This window comes from Caretta caretta, chromosome 25 (genome assembly GCF_965140235.1).
Source record: "Caretta caretta isolate rCarCar2 chromosome 25, rCarCar1.hap1, whole genome shotgun sequence".
NCBI classification, from domain to species: domain Eukaryota; kingdom Metazoa; phylum Chordata; order Testudines; family Cheloniidae; genus Caretta; species Caretta caretta.
This window is the reverse complement of record NC_134230.1, coordinates 6,852,533-6,869,633: the sequence shown is the minus strand read 5'-3', so window position 1 is coordinate 6,869,633 and position 17,101 is coordinate 6,852,533. Positions and strand designations below refer to the sequence as shown.

Here is a 17,101-nt window from a genome sequence, read left to right as displayed (position 1 = left end):
AGGGAACCGAATGAAGCCAGGCTGCAGGCAGCTGGCACATCTCGGCCGGGCTAACTGCCCCCCTCCAGCTCAGGGCGCTGTTAGTGCAGCAGCCAACTTTCCTCGTCAGCCGATGGGGCACATCTCTGCACCGTTATTGCACAACTGTGCACACACAGGACAGACAGCTGCTCCTAAAAGCCCGTCCTGAGATGATGTGTGCCAGGGAGCGGCGCTCACGAAACACAGCGTCTGTCACTGAACCAGACACCCCCACAAAGCTCCTAGCCTTAGCCATGGGTCCAGCATCTGGCATGTGGCTGCTGGTGGCCTCTGGGGCTAGATGAACCCTGACTCTGGGAGGTCCCAGGGCTCCCTCCATCTGAGGCTGGAGCTAGGGCAAGCTCTGCCGGCTGATAGGGACACTCTGAGCAGCTGCTCGCCTTCCCCAGCCCTGTGCTGTTCCCTACACCGCCTCCCCTAGGAAGTGGGGGACTCAGCCAGCAATCCCCGGCCAGAGCAGGCCCCAGGACCTCATATGCCCACAGTGCCGTCCTTCCCATGCAGGTCGGTTGCCTGGCATTTCACTTACCCAGTCAGTCCTAGACACGCCACAAACAGCCTTTATTCCTACATCAGCCAGCAGTACAGGTTAAAACGCACAGCCCCGGGCTTCCTGCAGCTGATGGAGCACCCAGGACTCTGATTTAGTCCAGGGGAAACAAGGAGGGTGAGAACAGCTGTTACTGGACCAACTTCTCTTGGACAAATGTTGGTCCAACCTCCCTCACTTTGTGTCTCATGCTGGGACCACCACTGCGATTAACTTAGTACAAGTAGCCTTCCGCAGGGCCAGCCCTGCCTACAGAAACGGCCCAGGGTAGAGGCTCCAGCAGCAGAGTGGGATCGCAGCGAGCCCCTTTCTCCTGTGCTCCCCCACCCAACACACCGTGGCTGGCCAGGTCTCTGCTGCCTGCTTCAGCCTGACGTTCCCCCACGCCCAGTGCTAGGCCCAAGCCAGGTCATGCTGCTCCTGCAGCTTCTCTCAGAACGAGGGCGCAGCTGACCGACCCACCCCACCGTGGGGCCAGCTGGCAGATGAATCTGGCTCTCATGGCAGGGGTTGCAGGCCCAGCCTGGTCCCAGGTGCTGGGGGAGGAGGGGTTACAAACAGCATTAACAAGGCAGAACAGGAAAGCAGAGGGAGTTTCCCCTCACATCCCAGCAGGTCCAAGAGGGGCCGTGTCCATATGGGCAGCACCCCCTCCTCAGCCTGAGCTGGTGTTACACCTGGTATCGCTGGCAGTTTGATGGGCCCTCTCAGGCTGATGGCAGGACAAGGGAGGGAGCGGCCAGGGCTAGGCCTGTCGCCCTTGATCTGTAGTGCAGACTGAGCCGGGATTCAGCAGACACGAGGCAGGATCTTCCTCCTGCAGGCAGCGAGGAGGGGCAGAGCGTGGCACCGGCTCCCTGATGCCCTGCCACTGGCTAGAAAACTCTCTCTGCCCACACAAACCACATCCTGAACAGCCTCCCCTGCAGCCAGGCCCTGCTCCGGCTCCAGCAGGATGCACCGAGTGCGAGCGCCCGTCTGAGCCAGTCGAGTCGCTGCCCTTTGCAAAGCAGGGCAGGGGCCAAACCCTGCCCCCATGGCAACTCCAGAATCTCCTGCCAACGCCTGCGCTGACCCGAGAGCAGGTACGTCCCAGCCAGCCACGCACACGGGGCCAGCTGAGCCAAGGAAGCCCCTGGCATTCTCCAGGGCCCATCCCATCAGCAAGGCCCCGCTCCCCACTGTGTGGCGCAAGCTGGAGACTCCAGCTGAGTGAGCGGAGGCCCAGGAGAGGAGCCAAGGAGTTTGGGTCCCTGACTCTAAGGCCTGGTGCAAAGCCCCTCGTGGTGAGGCCAGGCAAAGCACATCCAGAAGAGGCAAAGGGGGGTTTGCCTTCTGGGTCCCTGCATGAAACAAGAAAAGTGGCAGGATCTGGCCCCCAGCAGGCCCCGAGGGAACTGGAGATGCAGTGACATCCTTTCCTTGTGGGCTGCTGCCCCAGGCCGGGGCCCCAAAGCCACGTAGCTGGTACATGTGCAGAGCCACAGACGGGGTAAATGCAAACTCCACCCTTCAGAGGAAGATGGGCTGCTCCTGGCCTGTCAGTAACCGGTAGGTGGAGGCCGGCATGGTCTTGATATGGACCTAGAGAGATAGAGAATGAATCAGCTGGGAGAGCTCCATACAGAAACACCCACTTGGGCTCAGAGCCCTGTACACGCCACTCATCTGCCCCAGCCTCTCTGGGCCTGGGAGAAGGACCCAGGGGAAATGTTTCATGCTAAAGCACAGTTTAGAGATACTAAAGCACTTTACATGTCCAGGTACTGGCTGCAAGAGTTACTTCTCCCCCGTCTGCTGAAATGCAGCTGCTGCTGGGGTGGAGCTGAGCCACTGGTTTGAACGGGGCACAGCTCCCCGTGAAAAACGCAGGTTAGGACAGGATGTGGAGTTTCTTGCCCAGGCTCAGGGCAAACTCGAAGGCCTGACAGAAAAGACCAACAGTTCTTAGCAGAAGCCTGAACCTGCCTAGGCCTGCAGGGGAGCTCAGGCCAGGTGGCTGGGATTCCCATGCTAACCTGCATTAACCCTGCCAGCAGGCTTAGGGACGGGCTAGGGCAAATAGCCATCACTTTGCCATCCCTACTGCAGCCTCCAAAGCCCTGCAGCAGCCTGTCGCTTTCGAGAGCGAGCTGTGCCCCACCTGGGGCATTAGTTCAGTGCCGGCATGGAGGGATGGCGAATCCTAGGCATCATTTGCTACAGCACCCGCAGTTCCCGAGGGGGCTGTGCTGCCCTGCGGGGGGGAGAAGACGGCAGCTGGTCCCTCCCTAATAGAGTTTGCAGCCCAGGGCATGGAAGATCAGCCCCTGCTTGAGGCTCCAGGTGCAGGCAGAGGAGGAACAGAAGGGGCAGTGAGAGCAGGGAGCTGCAGGAGAAAAGGCTTTGCTCCCAGAGTCCAGTAGGCCGAAGAGGTGTGCTGCTCAGCAGCGTGACGAGGATCCCCTCCCTAGCAGAGGGTGCAGCTTGCAAAGCAGGACTGGGAGTTGAGATGAGCACCCAGGAAATTGTGGGGCTGGGGGCAGTTGGCCCATGTCAGACCCCCCTAAACATAGGGCAGAGGTCTCAGGGTGGGAGTCAGCCCTCCTCCCCAAAACAGGGGAGGGGGTCTGTCCCAAACCAGCCTCCCCAGCTGAGGTAGGGGGCTCAGGGCAGGAGTCTACCCCGTACCTGCCCTTCCCTCCCCGCAGCCAGGGCGGGGGGGATCTGGATGGGGGTCTGCCCTGTATCTGCCCCTCCCGTCCCTGAGCCATGGCAGGGGGCTCAGGGCGAGGGGTCTGCCCCATGCCAGCCCCCCCAATGGGGAAAAGGGCCTGCATGCCCCTGCTGCACTCCCTGGCCTCAGGCCAGCTCACCTCGCTGATGGCCTGCGTTAGGAGCTGGATGATCTTCTCGTGCGGCGTGGCCACCACGCTCTGCCCGTTGATCTCGATGATGCGATGGCCCACTCGGATGCCGCCCCTCTCCGCTATCCCCCCTCGCATCAGGCTGCAGATCTGAATGGCCGGGGGCACCAGTGAGAGCAGGCCAGCCCCCGCCGCCAGCACGCCATCTTCCGCAGCCTCCCCAAGCAGAGCAAATCTTGCCTGCCGGGAGAGCCCATGAAACCCACCCCTGGGCCTGCCCCTCCCGGCACGTTGCGCTCGCCAGCCATCGCGCCCCCTTACTGCTCACTCAGCACCACGTTCCAGCACCCTTCTGCGCCCTGGCAGCTGGGGCTCAGCCCCCCACAGGACCGGCCCTGGAGGCAGCAGGGCTGGGTCACCAGAGTCAAGGTTCCGAGCTGGAGAGTGCCAGAGAGCTGGGGTCCAGGAAAGGCCATGGTCACGGGGGTCCTGGCACAGGGACATCAGCCTGGCAGCTGGTGCCGTGGGGGCAGGGCGAAAGCAGACAGTCTGCGGGCGCTGGGGTAACGCGCCCAGGCCTCGCTGCTCACCCCCTGCTCCCTACCCATGGCACTGACGAGGCCCTGCATGGAACCAGCCCCATCTCTGCCCCTGGGGCTGGGACCAGAGATTCTCTCCCTCTCCTGGGACCCGATGCCCACCGGGGCCACATGCCTGCCGCTCCTTGGGCAGCTGGAAGTTCTCCCCTAGCTCAAGCAGCGCCAGCCAGCGAGCCTGGAGCACAAGAGCCTGAGTTCTCGCCCCAGGTATGGCATCTGTGCTGGCCAGAGGGCCCCTGGCCCTCCCCCCGCAGTGCCGCGCCCCGGGGCTCTCGCCACTCACAATGCCATCCTCCACGCAGAAGCCCAGCGGGTACTTGGAGTCGGGCCGGCGGACGATTGCCGTGGTGACGGGCGGGCAGTGCACGATGCTCAGCGTCACCTCGGTCTGCGATTTCAGGTCCTGCCAGGGGCGGGGCTCATTAGCGCCACAGGGGAATCAGGATCGGCCCAGCCGTGGGGGGGCAGACAGGGGGCAGGTTTACGCCCACTGGCCCCATGACACTCTCTGGGGCCATGTGGGGGAAGGGAGGGCAGAACTGAACACGACCACTGTGCTCTGCACGCCTTACTTGGGGGCGGGTCTAATTACCACCCTCCTTTTATGGGGGGGAAGGGGGAAACTGAGGCATAGTCTTGCCCAAGGTTACACTGCAGGTCAGGGAAAAGAACCCAGGAATCCAAGTCCAGTTTGCCCTGCTCCCACCTCTAGGCCATGCTGCCCTCTGGTGCAGTGCTGAGCTTGTCCGTGTTCTGCTCGGACACCTCCCAGAGGAAGTGTCTCATTGGATGCCCCCAAACGCCTGAGCCTGGAGCTGATCCTCCCAGGGCCAGGGCAAGCTTGAGTCCCACCTGCAGAGGGATCTGAGCAGAACACTGGGAGCCAGGACTCCTGGGTTCCCTGGAGGCAAACTCTTGCAGGCTTAAGTCTGGAAGGTCTCACTGCACCCACGGGGGCTCTTGGGCCCAGCCGGCATCCCAGCAGTGAAGGCTCCAGCCCCTGCTCCACCCCCACCTGGCTGCAGCCCCAGCCCCAGCTTGCACGTCCCTCAACACTGAGCGCGAAGGGCTGAGCGCCTCTGATGGAAAGGTGGCTGCTATCACAGACTAAGGGGCCCAGGAACTGAGTACAGGTCCCCCCCCCACACCCCTCTACACTCCCTCCCCATTCCCACCATCCCCCTCCATTGTCCCTTCTCACTACCCCCGACCCCCAGAACCCCCTCACCATTGTGCCCCACCATCCCCATTGCCCCCTCCTCAGTCCCCCCAGTCCCACCATCTCCATCGCCCCCTTCACAGCCACCCTGCCTGTTTCCTTCCACCTCCCCTCGCCCCCTCTCCACTGTCCCCTGATCCCCGTCACCCCCTCCACAGCCACTCCTGCCCCACTGTCCCCTCACCCCTCCCAACCCCCTCACCCCTCCAACACCCCCTCCTCACTGTCCCCCCAACCGCTTCCCCAGTCACCCATTCCACTGTCCTCCCTTCCCCCCCCTCCCCGCATCTCCCCTTCCCCTGCTCACCCGGATGATGCTCTGGCAGGTGCTCAGGGGCAGCCCCACCAGACTTGTCCCGTTGACGGACATAAGCCGGTCCCCGATGCTCAGCTCCCCGCACTTCTCCGCAGGGCCGCCATGCATGAGGTTGGCGACGACCACGGTGGGTAGGATGGAGCCCCAGCCCGACTCCACCACAGCGACGCCCAGGATCTCCCCCTTCTGCTTGCGGATGCAGACCTGCAGGCCGGGCGGAACGCAGGGCCCACTGAACTGCGGAGCGGGCGCTGGGGGACCTCGGGGCTGGCGACACCGTGCAGCCGGGAGCTCAGGCTGCAGCAGGCTGCGGTGCAGGCACCAAGAGGAGTGGGTGGCTTGCAGCTACTCCAGACCTGGATCCCAGAGGGTGCAGGTACACCACTGGCAGTAGGGGGCCCCGGAGAGGCTGTAGGGAGCGGGGCCTGGGCACTTGCCCCAGGGGAGCCCCCGGCTACTCCAGGCCCGGCTCCCGCAGCAGGGCGCTGGCAGGTTGCAACACAGGAGGCTCCCAACTGCTGCAGACACCAGCAGGAGGCGCTGCAGGGAGCCAAGCTGGAGCACTGGGTGCCAGTGAGCTGATCCCACCCCCGACCCCTGCAGGCAGCTCTTACATCCTTGCAGTTCTCCTGCTTGGAGAAGTGGGCCAGGTCCCCGTTGTGCAGCTCCTGGCTCTCCAGGGCGCGGCTGTCCTGGCCAGGGGAGAGTTGGCTCGGGTCGATGCCGCTGGCCTGCAGCAACTGCTGGTATGCCACGCTGAAGGCCTGCCCGATGGCCTGGGCAATCAGCTGAGCCTGCAGGAGGAAGTGTCCCGAGGTTACCCCGGCAGCGGGGCGCTGGGCCCCAAGCGCCTGTGGGTACAGGGCTCCACCCTCCAACACCCCCAGCACCCGGGAGCCTGGGCAGTGCCAGGGGGTCAAAGCCAACCCATCTGCCATCCCGCTAGCCTATCTGGGGCACAGCCAAACACTGCTACAGCAGCTGCAGAGAACCTGGGATGTATTGTGGGGCGGGGGTGGGACCGACACTTCCAACCCCTTCTATGGACAGATACCCACACACCTCTCCCCTTCCCTCCCCTCCCCAGGTGGGGCCCCCTTCACAGCACAGACACCCTCATGCCTCTCGCCTCCAAAGATCCTTCCCCCCCAGCCCTGGCTTTCTCCAACAGTACAAAGGACCCCCCACCCTACCCACTCTCCAGGTGGCTCTTTCCTGTCTCCGAGCTAGACCCGAGGCAGCTGGAGATGGGGGTGAGCGAGCTCCCAGGCACAAGGCCCAGCACAGCGGCAGGGAGAAATGCAACTGAAACGCCTCACGGAACAGCAACACCTGGAGGCCAAGCTGAGAACCCCCAGCTCATGACGCCTACTGGGCTTCGGGTAGGACTGGGATCTGGAGCTCCAGGCTCGAAGCCTGCGTAAAGCCAACGCGCAATGCTCCACCCCCTACCCCGTCCCGCCCAGACTCACGTCCGCAGAATGGAAGACGTGGCAGATCATCTTGTAGAGCCGCTTCTCCTGCGAGGTGTCTGCCCGCCGCGGCAGCTTCCTGCGCGCCATCAGCACAATGATGCTGCCGATGTCCGCAATGTAGGAGATGGTCTGGAGCGGATGGTCCATCATGGCCTCCTGAGGGAGGGGGCATGAGAAATTCAGGGGTGGTCTCAGTGGACAGCTGGAGTGCCAGCGGGATTATGGGAGCACAGCCTCCAAGCCAGGGGAGCCTGTTAACCGAGAGGAGGGAAGGGTTCTTCACGGCCTGTTTAAAACCCTGGGGCTCTAGTGGCTATTTCACTCAAACGCCAGCCACACCGTTGGGAGAACACCCATCTGAGTTACAGGTTGGACACGCCTTCAGCCAAGGACTCCTGAGCCACTCATAAGAACGGCCATACTGGGTCAGACCAAATGTCCATCAAGCCCAGTATCCTGTCCTCTGATAGTGGCCAATGGCAGGTGCCCCAAAGGGAATGAACAGAGCGGTTATCATCAAGTGATCCATGCCCTGTCACCCAATCACAGCTTCTGGCAAACAGAGGCTAGGGAAACCATTCCTGCCCATCCTGGTGAATAGCCATTGATGGACCTATCCCCCATGAATCTATCTAGCTCCCTTTTGAACCCCGTGATAGTACTGGCCTTCACAACATCCTCTGGCAAGGAGTTCTAGAGGTTGACAGTGTGTTGCGTGAAAAGATACTTTCTTGTGTTTGTTTTAAACCTGCTACCTATTAATTTCATTTGGTGGCCCCTTGTTCTTGTATTATGAGAAGGAGTAAATAACACTTCCTAATTTCCTTTCTCCACACCACTCATGATTGTATAGACCTCTATCATATTCCCCCTCAGTCGCTACTTTTCCAAGATGAAAAGTCCCAGTCTTATTAATCTCTCCTCACACGGAAGCCGTTCCATACCCCTAATCATTTTTGTTGCCCTTTTCTGAACCTTTTCCAATTCCAATGTATCTTTTTTGAGACAGGGCGACCACATCCGCACACAGTATTCACGGTGTGGGTGTACCATGGGTTTCTATAGAAACCATACGATACTTTCTGTCGTATTATCCATCCCTTTCTTAATGATTCCCAACATTCTGTTCGCTGTTTTGACTGCCGCTGCACATTGAGTGGATGGATGACTCCTGTGGGTCGTGCAAGGAGACCTCCAGCAAAGCCAGCAGAGACCTGACTGCACATGCCCGATGGTTACACAGGAGAATACGAATCCTCCCCGGCTTTCTCTATCCATCCAGTGAAACTGCCGCGTAACCCTGCCTGGACGCTCATGCTGAGATTGACACCTCTTGTGTACTGATGTTGTTTAGCTCAGTAATCAATCAAGAGAAGCCAGGTTTAGATTAATTTAGGAGCAAGCCCAGGAGGCTCTGTAGCAGTGGAGCACTGAACACAGAGGAGGCCTAAGGTGGAGGCACCAACACTCTGGGGGCTCCGGAAAAAAAACAGACTCCTGAATCAGTGCCTCCCTCTCCCTCCCAGCACCTCCCCAGGCGTTGGGGGAGAGGGGGCGGGAAGAGGCGGGGCGGGAGCTTGGGGGAAGGGGTGGAGTGGGGGTGGGGCCTGGGGAAAAGCACCCTGTGGCACATTAGAAAGTCGGCGCCTCTGGCCTAAGGAATGCACAAAACCAATTGGTTTTCCCTTTACATGTAAACTTTTAACTGCTGCTGGGTCCACCCCAGAGGTGGCTGCATTTTGGCAGCAGCTGTGCGATCCCCACTGATGCCAGTGGATCCTCCAGGAGGAAAGGCCTCTTTACCCAGGTGGGGTCACAACCCCAGCACACCTGCACCACGTACAATCGATCGCCTTAGGCCAGTTCCCTGCACGGGCCAAGTGCCCTGATCCGAGCTGGAGGGGGTGGGGTGCACAGAAGGTGACGTCCCAAGGCCGGGAGAATTCTAACAGAAACAAGCCCAGTTCTCCTAGCACAGGTGACCCACCCCCTGTAACAACATCCCCTGTCCTACACACCTGCGAGTCGGCCGTCAGGACCTTGATCCTCTGGGTGGAGACAAACAGATCCACCTCGGTCATGGGCTGGGACTCCCCCTCCGGCGCCTGCAGCATGGTAAGGACAAAGCACCCGTGTGCGTGGTCACCAGTAGCCCCAAGGCAGAGGCTCAAAGCAAGGGACTTGGAGCCAGGACTCCTGGGTCCTATTTCCAGCTCTGCCCTAACTCTCTCTGTGACCAGGAGTGAGTCACCACTCCTCTCTGTGCCTCCGTTTCCCCTCAAGGAGCAATGGGTCTCCATGAACATGCAGTCTGGGGTGCTGGGATGGGCGATGGGGTACTAGAATTCACAGCCCATTGGAATGCCAGAGCTGGCTAGCAGCAGCTAACGTGACAGATTGTGTTTGCTTTGTCTTCCTCTACCCGATCTCTGAATGACTCCTGTCAAGAGCAACCCTCAGTGAGCACTTTACAGACAGCCCGCGCAGGAGGAATCAATCAGCTTCTTTTTACAGGTGGGGAAACTGAGGCGCAGAGACACCAGGCCTGGCCTAGTGTCACCCAGTGGAAGAGGTGGGACTGGAACTCAGGCCTCCTGACTCCCTGGCCTGTGCTTTGACCACTGCTTCCTCCCTCTCGCCTCTCTGCATCCCACTTCTGGAACCCTGTTCGAATCAAACCTCCCCACTGATCCCCCCCACACCTTCCACCCAGTCTAGCGAGTGGGAGCTCAGCTTCCAGCTGCAGCCAGACCCAGGAGTGACCTGCTTTCACTGTTCTTCACACCTGCTCCCTGCAGCCTACAGGTCTAAGTATAAACAGAGCTACGCACCTCGGAGAAGTCAGCAGCACCCTCTTCTGGAGTGGGGCCCCGGAAAATGGGGGGGGTCCCTATTTTTTCACCCACCAGTCAAAGCTCAGCTGCTGGCTGCAATGGCAGGGGTGGGCAAGAACCTGATGCAAACACAGGCATCGGCTCGTGACATGCTCAGCTTTGCCCCGCTGCAGCCGAGGGAACGGACAAGGATCCCACCCTCGGGGCCCACGCTTCCCTCGACCTGCTTATGTGCCAGGCCAGCCCAGTGAGCCCAGGAGCCACCTGCGACGGGCGCAGGGTGGGGAGGACAGAGAGCAGAGGAGGATGCACACTGTGCTCTGGGCATGGGAGAGGGCACCTCCTTGGCTGCATCGATGGGGGCACCGTGGCTGGGCAGTCCCAGACAGCTGGGCTTTGGCTCCTGGCGGGTGAAAATCAACTAGTGCGAGGAGCTCATCTCAGCAGCCTCTGCCCCCTGGGCTGGATGCTCCTGAAGAGATGCAGGCGGCAGTGCCGCCCCGAGGGGACCGGCTCGCACGGACTAGTGACCGCTCAGTTCACCCGGCGCCCTCACCCACCTTTATCCTGTCCACGGCCTCCTGGGCCTGCGCCATGCGGACGCTGGCAGGGGGGTTCCTCTCCGAGACCAGCTGTGTAGAGCCTAGATACTTTGCTCCGAAGATCACTCCATCCAGGAGATCCTCCGGCTCACAGGGGCCTGCCACTGAGAAGCCAGGGGCAGGTATCAGCAAAGGCAGGGCCTCCCTGCTCCTCCCCTCCCTGCAATGCCCATGGCCTGAGACACCGGTCTGGAGCCAGACCCAGCAGCTGCTGACTGCGGATGTGGGGGGACATGGCCCCTCTCAGCAGCCTTTTATCCGGGGGACCAGGTCACCCCAGGCCTCAGCAGGGCGTGATTCCCATCTCGCTCCCCCCGTTTAAAGCTGGAGCACCCCCTGGAGCCCCAGCATTCTTGCAATGAGCGAGATCAGCCCGGGCACGGTGCCCCCTGCTTTACAGGCCTGAGCCCCCCGTGGGAAAAAGTCCAGCGCGTACCCCTCTGCGGAGCAGGGATAAGCTCCCCTCTCGACACAGAGACCTGCATCCAGCCAGGTCCGGGCAGCGGGGCCAGGGCCTAGCGAGGGCCAGGCCTGAGCAGCAGCAGACACCACCAGAACCGGCGTTTCTATCCTGGCTCTCACGCCCCTCCCAAGGCAGCTCTCCGTTACCCACCGCCGCTGAGCTCCCTGCAGGCACTGCCCCATTCCGAGGCGCCCAGATCTCGTGGGGGGAGCTGCAGGGGAGTTGGATCCGTCCCCAGCCGGGTATCCTGCATCACCTGCTGCCTCCTCCGTAGGGCTGGGAAGGCCAAGCCCCCTGTGGCATCTCCTTGTCCTGCATGTGCCACGTCGGCAGCCCCAGAGGCTGATGGCACCAATAGTGGCCGGCCAAGTGCCCCCAGCCCCCCCCCACACACACATGCCTGAGCCGGAGCCACCCCTTCCTTGAGCAAAGGGGAGTGCAGCCTCCTCAACCTCCCTGCTGCGGCTGCCCTGGGGGACCCCAGTCACAGGCAGCCACAAGAAGGTTTACACAGCGTGGGGACCCGACTGAGACCCTCCGAACTCGTGTCACATAGGCCACAACAGGTCACTTGTGACTAGAGCAGGATTCGAACCAGTGTCCTCAATCTGGCCCCTCTCCCAGGACTTGGCAGCCAGAAAGCCTTCCTCCCATGAGCCAGGGCAGTGAAAGACACGCCCCCGCCCTTCATAAATCCCCTCCCCTTTCTGGCCGGGCTGGGCCGGCCTGCCATGCACTAGCCACACAGCACCCAGGAGGGGCTGCCACTCACACGGCGGCCCACGGGCTGGTGGTCAGAGCAGGTGACAGGGAAGCAGGACGCCTGGGTTCTATCCCTGTTACAAGTGGACGAGTAACTCACCCTCTTTGAAGGCCGGATAGGCCGCCTGGGATTCTTTAACCTACAAAGCAACCATGAGAGCAGTGAGTGTCAGCACCCAAGGGGACGCAGACGCCGGGACGCCTGCCGGCCACCTCCAGCCAAGTCTCCAGTGATGGGCACAAGACCTAACTAACCCCCAAGCAGCAGCCAAAGAGGAACCGAGAGCAGCAGCAGGACAAGGCCAGAGGGCTCAGTGTTCTGGGTGCGAGGGGCAGAGGAAGGGGCGGGCCAGGGATGCTGAGGTCGGTGGGCAGCTGCTGCCAGGGTGGAGGCCTCTGGGTTAACTCAGCAGCCTGGGATCGGCCAGAGCCGTGTGAGCCCCAGCAGGGATGCAGGACGGTCAAGCTGCTGGGAAGCCTGGGTAGGGGATGTTCTGGGGAAAGGGCTGGAGGGGGGCAGGGACTCCAGTTGGTACCCGCTGCCAGCCCATCATGCAGCACCCCCAGAACCGCTCTTCCCATGCCAGACCCTCCGAGGCCAGTGCCATCTCAGCTCGCAGTGGCCGGATGTGTGAGACTCCCACGCACACAGTGGAGAGCAGACCTTGTCCCCGGCCCTGAGAGGGTCCAGACCTACCCCAACCCAGGCTCTGGGCTTCGGCAGCCCCTACACATGACGCTGGGCCCCTTGCTTGGCTACAAGGTAACAATGCGTGTCAGCAGCCCCTCGACCTGCCGGCTGCCCTCGGGAACGCCTCCCCCATACCCCACACATGGCAGGGAGCCAGGGGCAGCTGCTCTCCGCATCCTGCTCCCCTCCACCACCCCGCCCCCCGGCCTGGGAGCGGCCGGCAGCGACTCTTGTGCCAAGGGCTGACCCCCAACCACCCCGCGTAGCCGTTGACACGGGGATCTGTCAGAGCGCTCAGCTCCAGGCCTGGCATCGAGGTAGCTCAGAGCCCCACCCAATCCCAGGGCCCCCCAAGACAAGGTGCCCGGGGCCAGACCTCCAGCCAGCATGCAAAGCACTCACAGCTGTGCTCCTGGGGGAGGGCTGCTCCAGACCCTGGCTGGGAGGAGGGGACATGGCCACCCACACGGGCTCTGGGGAGCTGTCCCAACTGCCCGGGGACACACAGGCAGAGTCTCTCTCGTGGGCTCCCCCTCTCCGATACCACCGGCAGGAGCCTTCTGCCTGCGAGCTGCCTGGCTGTGAAGCGGCCTCCTCCGCCTGCTGGGCCACTGGGCTCTCCTGACACTGCAGGACCTCCCCGTCGCTCCCAGCCAGGACGTCTGACCTGGCGAGGGGGGTCTCCTCAGTGGCCTCCGCTGGGAGCCCCCCCTCATGGTGCAGGAGGCTTAGCAAGTCCTCCCGGTCAGCCTCTGCAAAGAGCAGGCCGTGGCTCTCCTGGCTCCTCCGGGAGCAGGCGGAGGGCTGAGCATGGCAGGGCTGCATTGCCAGGCCTCTCCCCATGGCAACGTGCAGCAGGCAGGGAGGGCACTCGCCCAGCAGGCCCCGGCAGCCGCCAAAGGCCCGTTTGTGGGGAAGTGCTGCGTCTCCCCCAAAAGGGCCTGCGCCACAGTCCGACGCCAGCAGCGGGTCGTCCTCCAAGGCAGGCAAGTCGTCGTGGAAGCTGGGGCTAAGGATCTGGAGCTGGGCAAGGAGGCCCTGGATCTCCAACTGGTCGTCATCCTCCACACTCTCGGCCCACTCCTCCCCTCTCAGGTGGGCCTCAGGCTCCTCATCCAGGTCCATGCAAACCAGGTCACCCTGCTCCGTGCTGGCCGGGACTCTGGGACAATCCACCCCCGGGTGGGCTCCCTCTGGGTTCCCTTTCCAGTCAGCATCGCTCCCAGGTGCTGCAGTGTCCTCGCAGTCTTCCATCCCCCCTCCCAGGTCCCTGCAAGCATCATCACGTGCTTCCCCAGCTGCCTGGAGGGCTGAGTCCAGAGCAGCTGCGGGGCCGGGGGTCTGCAGGCCCCTCAGAGGGCTTTCGGGGACAGTCGGCTCTGCGATGGCTGCACCAACAGACAGTTCAGCCTCAGCTGCAGAGGGGTTGAGGTTGGAGCGCAGGGCACTGAAGGGGGATCCGGGCTGCTGCAGGCTGCGCAGGCTTTGTTCACAGGCCGTTGGTATGGCCAGTGTTGGCGAGGCCCCTTCCTCCAGGTCCATGGCTGGAGGCTCCAGGAGCTCCCCGGGAAGGTTGTGGCTGCCAAAGCCAGGCCCCGGGTGCACATCGGTTTGGAAGTCCATGCCGTTGTCCATCACAGTCGCTCCTGCCCAGGTGGGGGAAGAAGAAACTCGCCCTACACTGAGAACAGAAGGAAAGAGGTATTGGAGGTTAGACATGGGCAGGACTGAAAGTAAGAGCAGAGACAGCTTCGTAGACCAGATCCTCACAGAGCTGCCTTGAGTCAGGCCCGCGGAGGATCCAGCCCCTGATCTTCTGGATGGAAATCAGCAGCGGAGGCTGGGCAGGGCTGAATTAACAAAGGCAGCTGCAAAGCTGTTCCTGCCATTGCAACCCATAGGGAGCAGCCGTGTGGAGTCTCCCACGCCACGGACCTCAGGCCCAGATCTTCCGCGGCAGTGAGGATTGAAATCAATGGGAGTAAGGTGCGGGCTGGCACTCAGACTGTGCTGGGCAAATCTGAAAACCCACATCAGTCTCTCTGATGCACTGCACGTTACACTCATCAATGACCGAATCTCACAGGGCCCTCCTCGGAGGCTGGCTAATCTCACTGTCCCTAGTTTACAGAAGGGGAAACTGAGGCACAGAGCCGTTAAGGCTGACATTTTGCAAAGGTGGCCATTGACACTGGGAGCCCAAGCTGATTATTTCAGAGGTGCTGAGCCCCCTCGATTCCCGCTCGGAGCTGTGGGCACTCAGCACTTCTGAAAAATCAGCCCCCTTCCAGGTTTCTCAAGTTGGGCACCCAAAGCCAGTAGCCTCTTGTGAGAACTCTGCCCTAAGGGACTTGCCCAAGGTCAGGCAGTGAGTCAGTGGCAGAGGGGGGAGGGATAGCTCAGTGGTTTGAGCATTGGCCTGCTAAACCCAGGGTTGTGAGTTCAATCCTTGAGGGGGCCATTTAGGGGTCTGGGGCAAAAATTGGGGACTGGTCCTGCTTTGAGCGGGGGTTGGACTAGATGACCTCCTAAGGTCCCTTTCAACCCTGATATTCTATGATTAACCAGGAACAGACCCCCCAGGAGTCCTGACTCACAGTCTGGTGCCCTGAGACCACATTAACAATTCTCGCTTTAGTCCCTCTCCAAACATTATCCACTGTCTAACCTGAAGAGGGTGGGTGCTTCCTTGCCTGCAATGGGGCTCAACCCCCGCTCTTGGTACTGCTGCAAGGAATCCAGCCCCAAGGTTCGTGCAGGAGACTCATAAAAAACTCCTTCTGAAGAGCTATTATGTCCTCCTCTGCTGGGCAGTGTTCCCCAGAATCAGTTGCTTTCCCCTGGAGGGCGGGGATCCACAGATGTACACTGAGATGCTGGGAAGCACCCTCAGACCCCAGCAGGACAAGGCTGGAGGTCACCATGCACAGCTCAGTGGCTGCTTCCTGTGTCTCTCCCAGCAGCTGTGCTGAGAATGCTGAAATCGCCCCCCCCCCCCCACAAAGTCTGCTTCCCCTCTGTCAGATCCCGGAGGTAGAAATGTCACAGCCCCCTAGGACCCCCGCATGCCCCCTCACACTGCTTACATTGCATGTTAACATCTGACACACAAACAGGGAGGCCTCAATCAAGAATCACAGGTTTCAGAGTAACAGCCGTGTTAGTCTGTATTCGCAAAAAGAAAAGGAGGGCTTGTGGCACCTTAGAGACGAACCAACTTATTTGAGCATGAGCTTTCGTGAGCTACAGCTCACCACTGAAGTCCATGGAGCTGCTCCTGATCTACACCTGCATCACTGAGAGCAGAATCTGGCCCCATAACCACAATCTAGCCTTACAAAATTACTTACTGCCCCAACACAAGGGGGTTTCATTAGATTGGGGAGTAAAACCAACTAGCTAGGCCCCAATTTTGCAATCAGACGCTTCTAGGCTTCCACCCCCAGGAGCTGCCAGGGCACCGACTTCATTGCAGCTCCACTGGGGCAAGGGGGGCCGACTGCAGGATCTGAGTCGCTAAGGTGATAAAAGGTGGGCAACTAACTCCTGTGGCTAGTAAGTTGCCCACTTTTTGACGATGCCTGGAGCATCATGACTAGCGAGCCACATCTCGCTGGGGAGGGACAGCTCAGTGGTGTGAGCATTGGCCTGCTAAACCCAGGGTTGTGAGTTCAATCCTCCAGGGGGCCGTTTAGGGATCTGGGGGCAAACACTGGGGACTGGCCCTGCTTGGAGCAGGGGGTGGGACTAGATGGCCTCCTGGGGTCCCCTCCAGCCCTGGTATTCTGTGATCTCCCAGCAGTCCCCATGTAATGCGCAGACCGGATCCCCTCGTTCCGGGCCAAGCCCTTCCACGGATGCAGCCAACTTATTTCCACGGAGCTCCTGCTTTGACTCCCCCCTTTCCGGGGCTGAAGGCCAGGAAGGGGATGCCCCGGATCGGCCGGGCAATGCTGGCCCCAGGACGGGGCCAGGGGAGCACTGGCCACACGCCGGCCTGGCGGCGCGAACTTACTTCCAAGAAAGTTTCAGCAACTCCGGGAGACGCAGCGGCGCAGGAACCCGGGGTCAGTTAACTCTTGCCGCGCCGCAGCCGCCCCAGGCGCCCCCCTCCTGCCCGCAGCTGCCCTTGATGTGGCTGCGGAGCGAAACTTCGCTCGCCCCCGAGCCCCTCCCTCCCGCTTCCAGCCGCCCGGGGCTCGTCCCCTCCACCGAGCATGCGTGGGCCCCGCAGGCTGCTGGGGGATGTAGTTCTGGGCCGGGCCGCGCAGCGCCGAGCACGCGGGGCGCTGCTGGGGGATGTAGTTCGGAGGCGCAGTTCCCAGGCCCCTCCCCGCGGTGTCGGGGGCCGGGCGCTGCAGAGCCGCTGGCGGTGCCGAGGGAGCCCAGGTGTCCCGTTCTATGGGGACAGCCCCCATACCTGGTGCTTCGTCTTATTTGGGCACCTAGAGCCCCCCCCCACCGCCTGCCCCGATGGTTTACACTTGCCGCCTGGTCACCCTGGCGGTGTCGATCCGGAGGAACAAGGGAAACCAGCGAGAGACGATCTTTGCCCTTCGACCCCATTCCTGCAAAGCTGCGAGCAGGGTCCTAACTGTGCCTACACGGCTCAGGTGGGGGGGGGGCGTGTCCCCTGCCCCCCAGTTTCCCACCACAGCAGGGTGCAAACAGGAAAGCGAGCTGCGGCTCCGTGCTCTGCGGA

General features: G+C 61.6%; 1 protein-coding gene across 1 annotated transcript; it reads right to left on the bottom strand.

The window, feature by feature from the left end:
• Nucleotides 1-1,971: 1,971 nt before the first annotated feature.
• On the bottom strand, nucleotides 1,972-16,564 carry APBA3 (amyloid beta precursor protein binding family A member 3). The gene is made up of 11 exons (XM_048831141.2): nucleotides 16,415-16,564; nucleotides 12,802-14,080; nucleotides 11,809-11,848; nucleotides 10,442-10,587; nucleotides 9,066-9,152; nucleotides 7,045-7,203; nucleotides 6,187-6,366; nucleotides 5,564-5,776; nucleotides 4,321-4,440; nucleotides 3,448-3,588; nucleotides 1,972-2,176 (listed from the first exon to the last, which is right to left on the bottom strand). Exons 2-11 carry the CDS (start codon nucleotides 14,032-14,034, stop codon nucleotides 2,105-2,107), a joined length of 2,391 nt encoding a protein of 796 aa, XP_048687098.2. The 5' UTR covers nucleotides 14,035-14,080; nucleotides 16,415-16,564; the 3' UTR covers nucleotides 1,972-2,104.
• Between the last annotated feature and the right edge of the window lie 537 nt (nucleotides 16,565-17,101).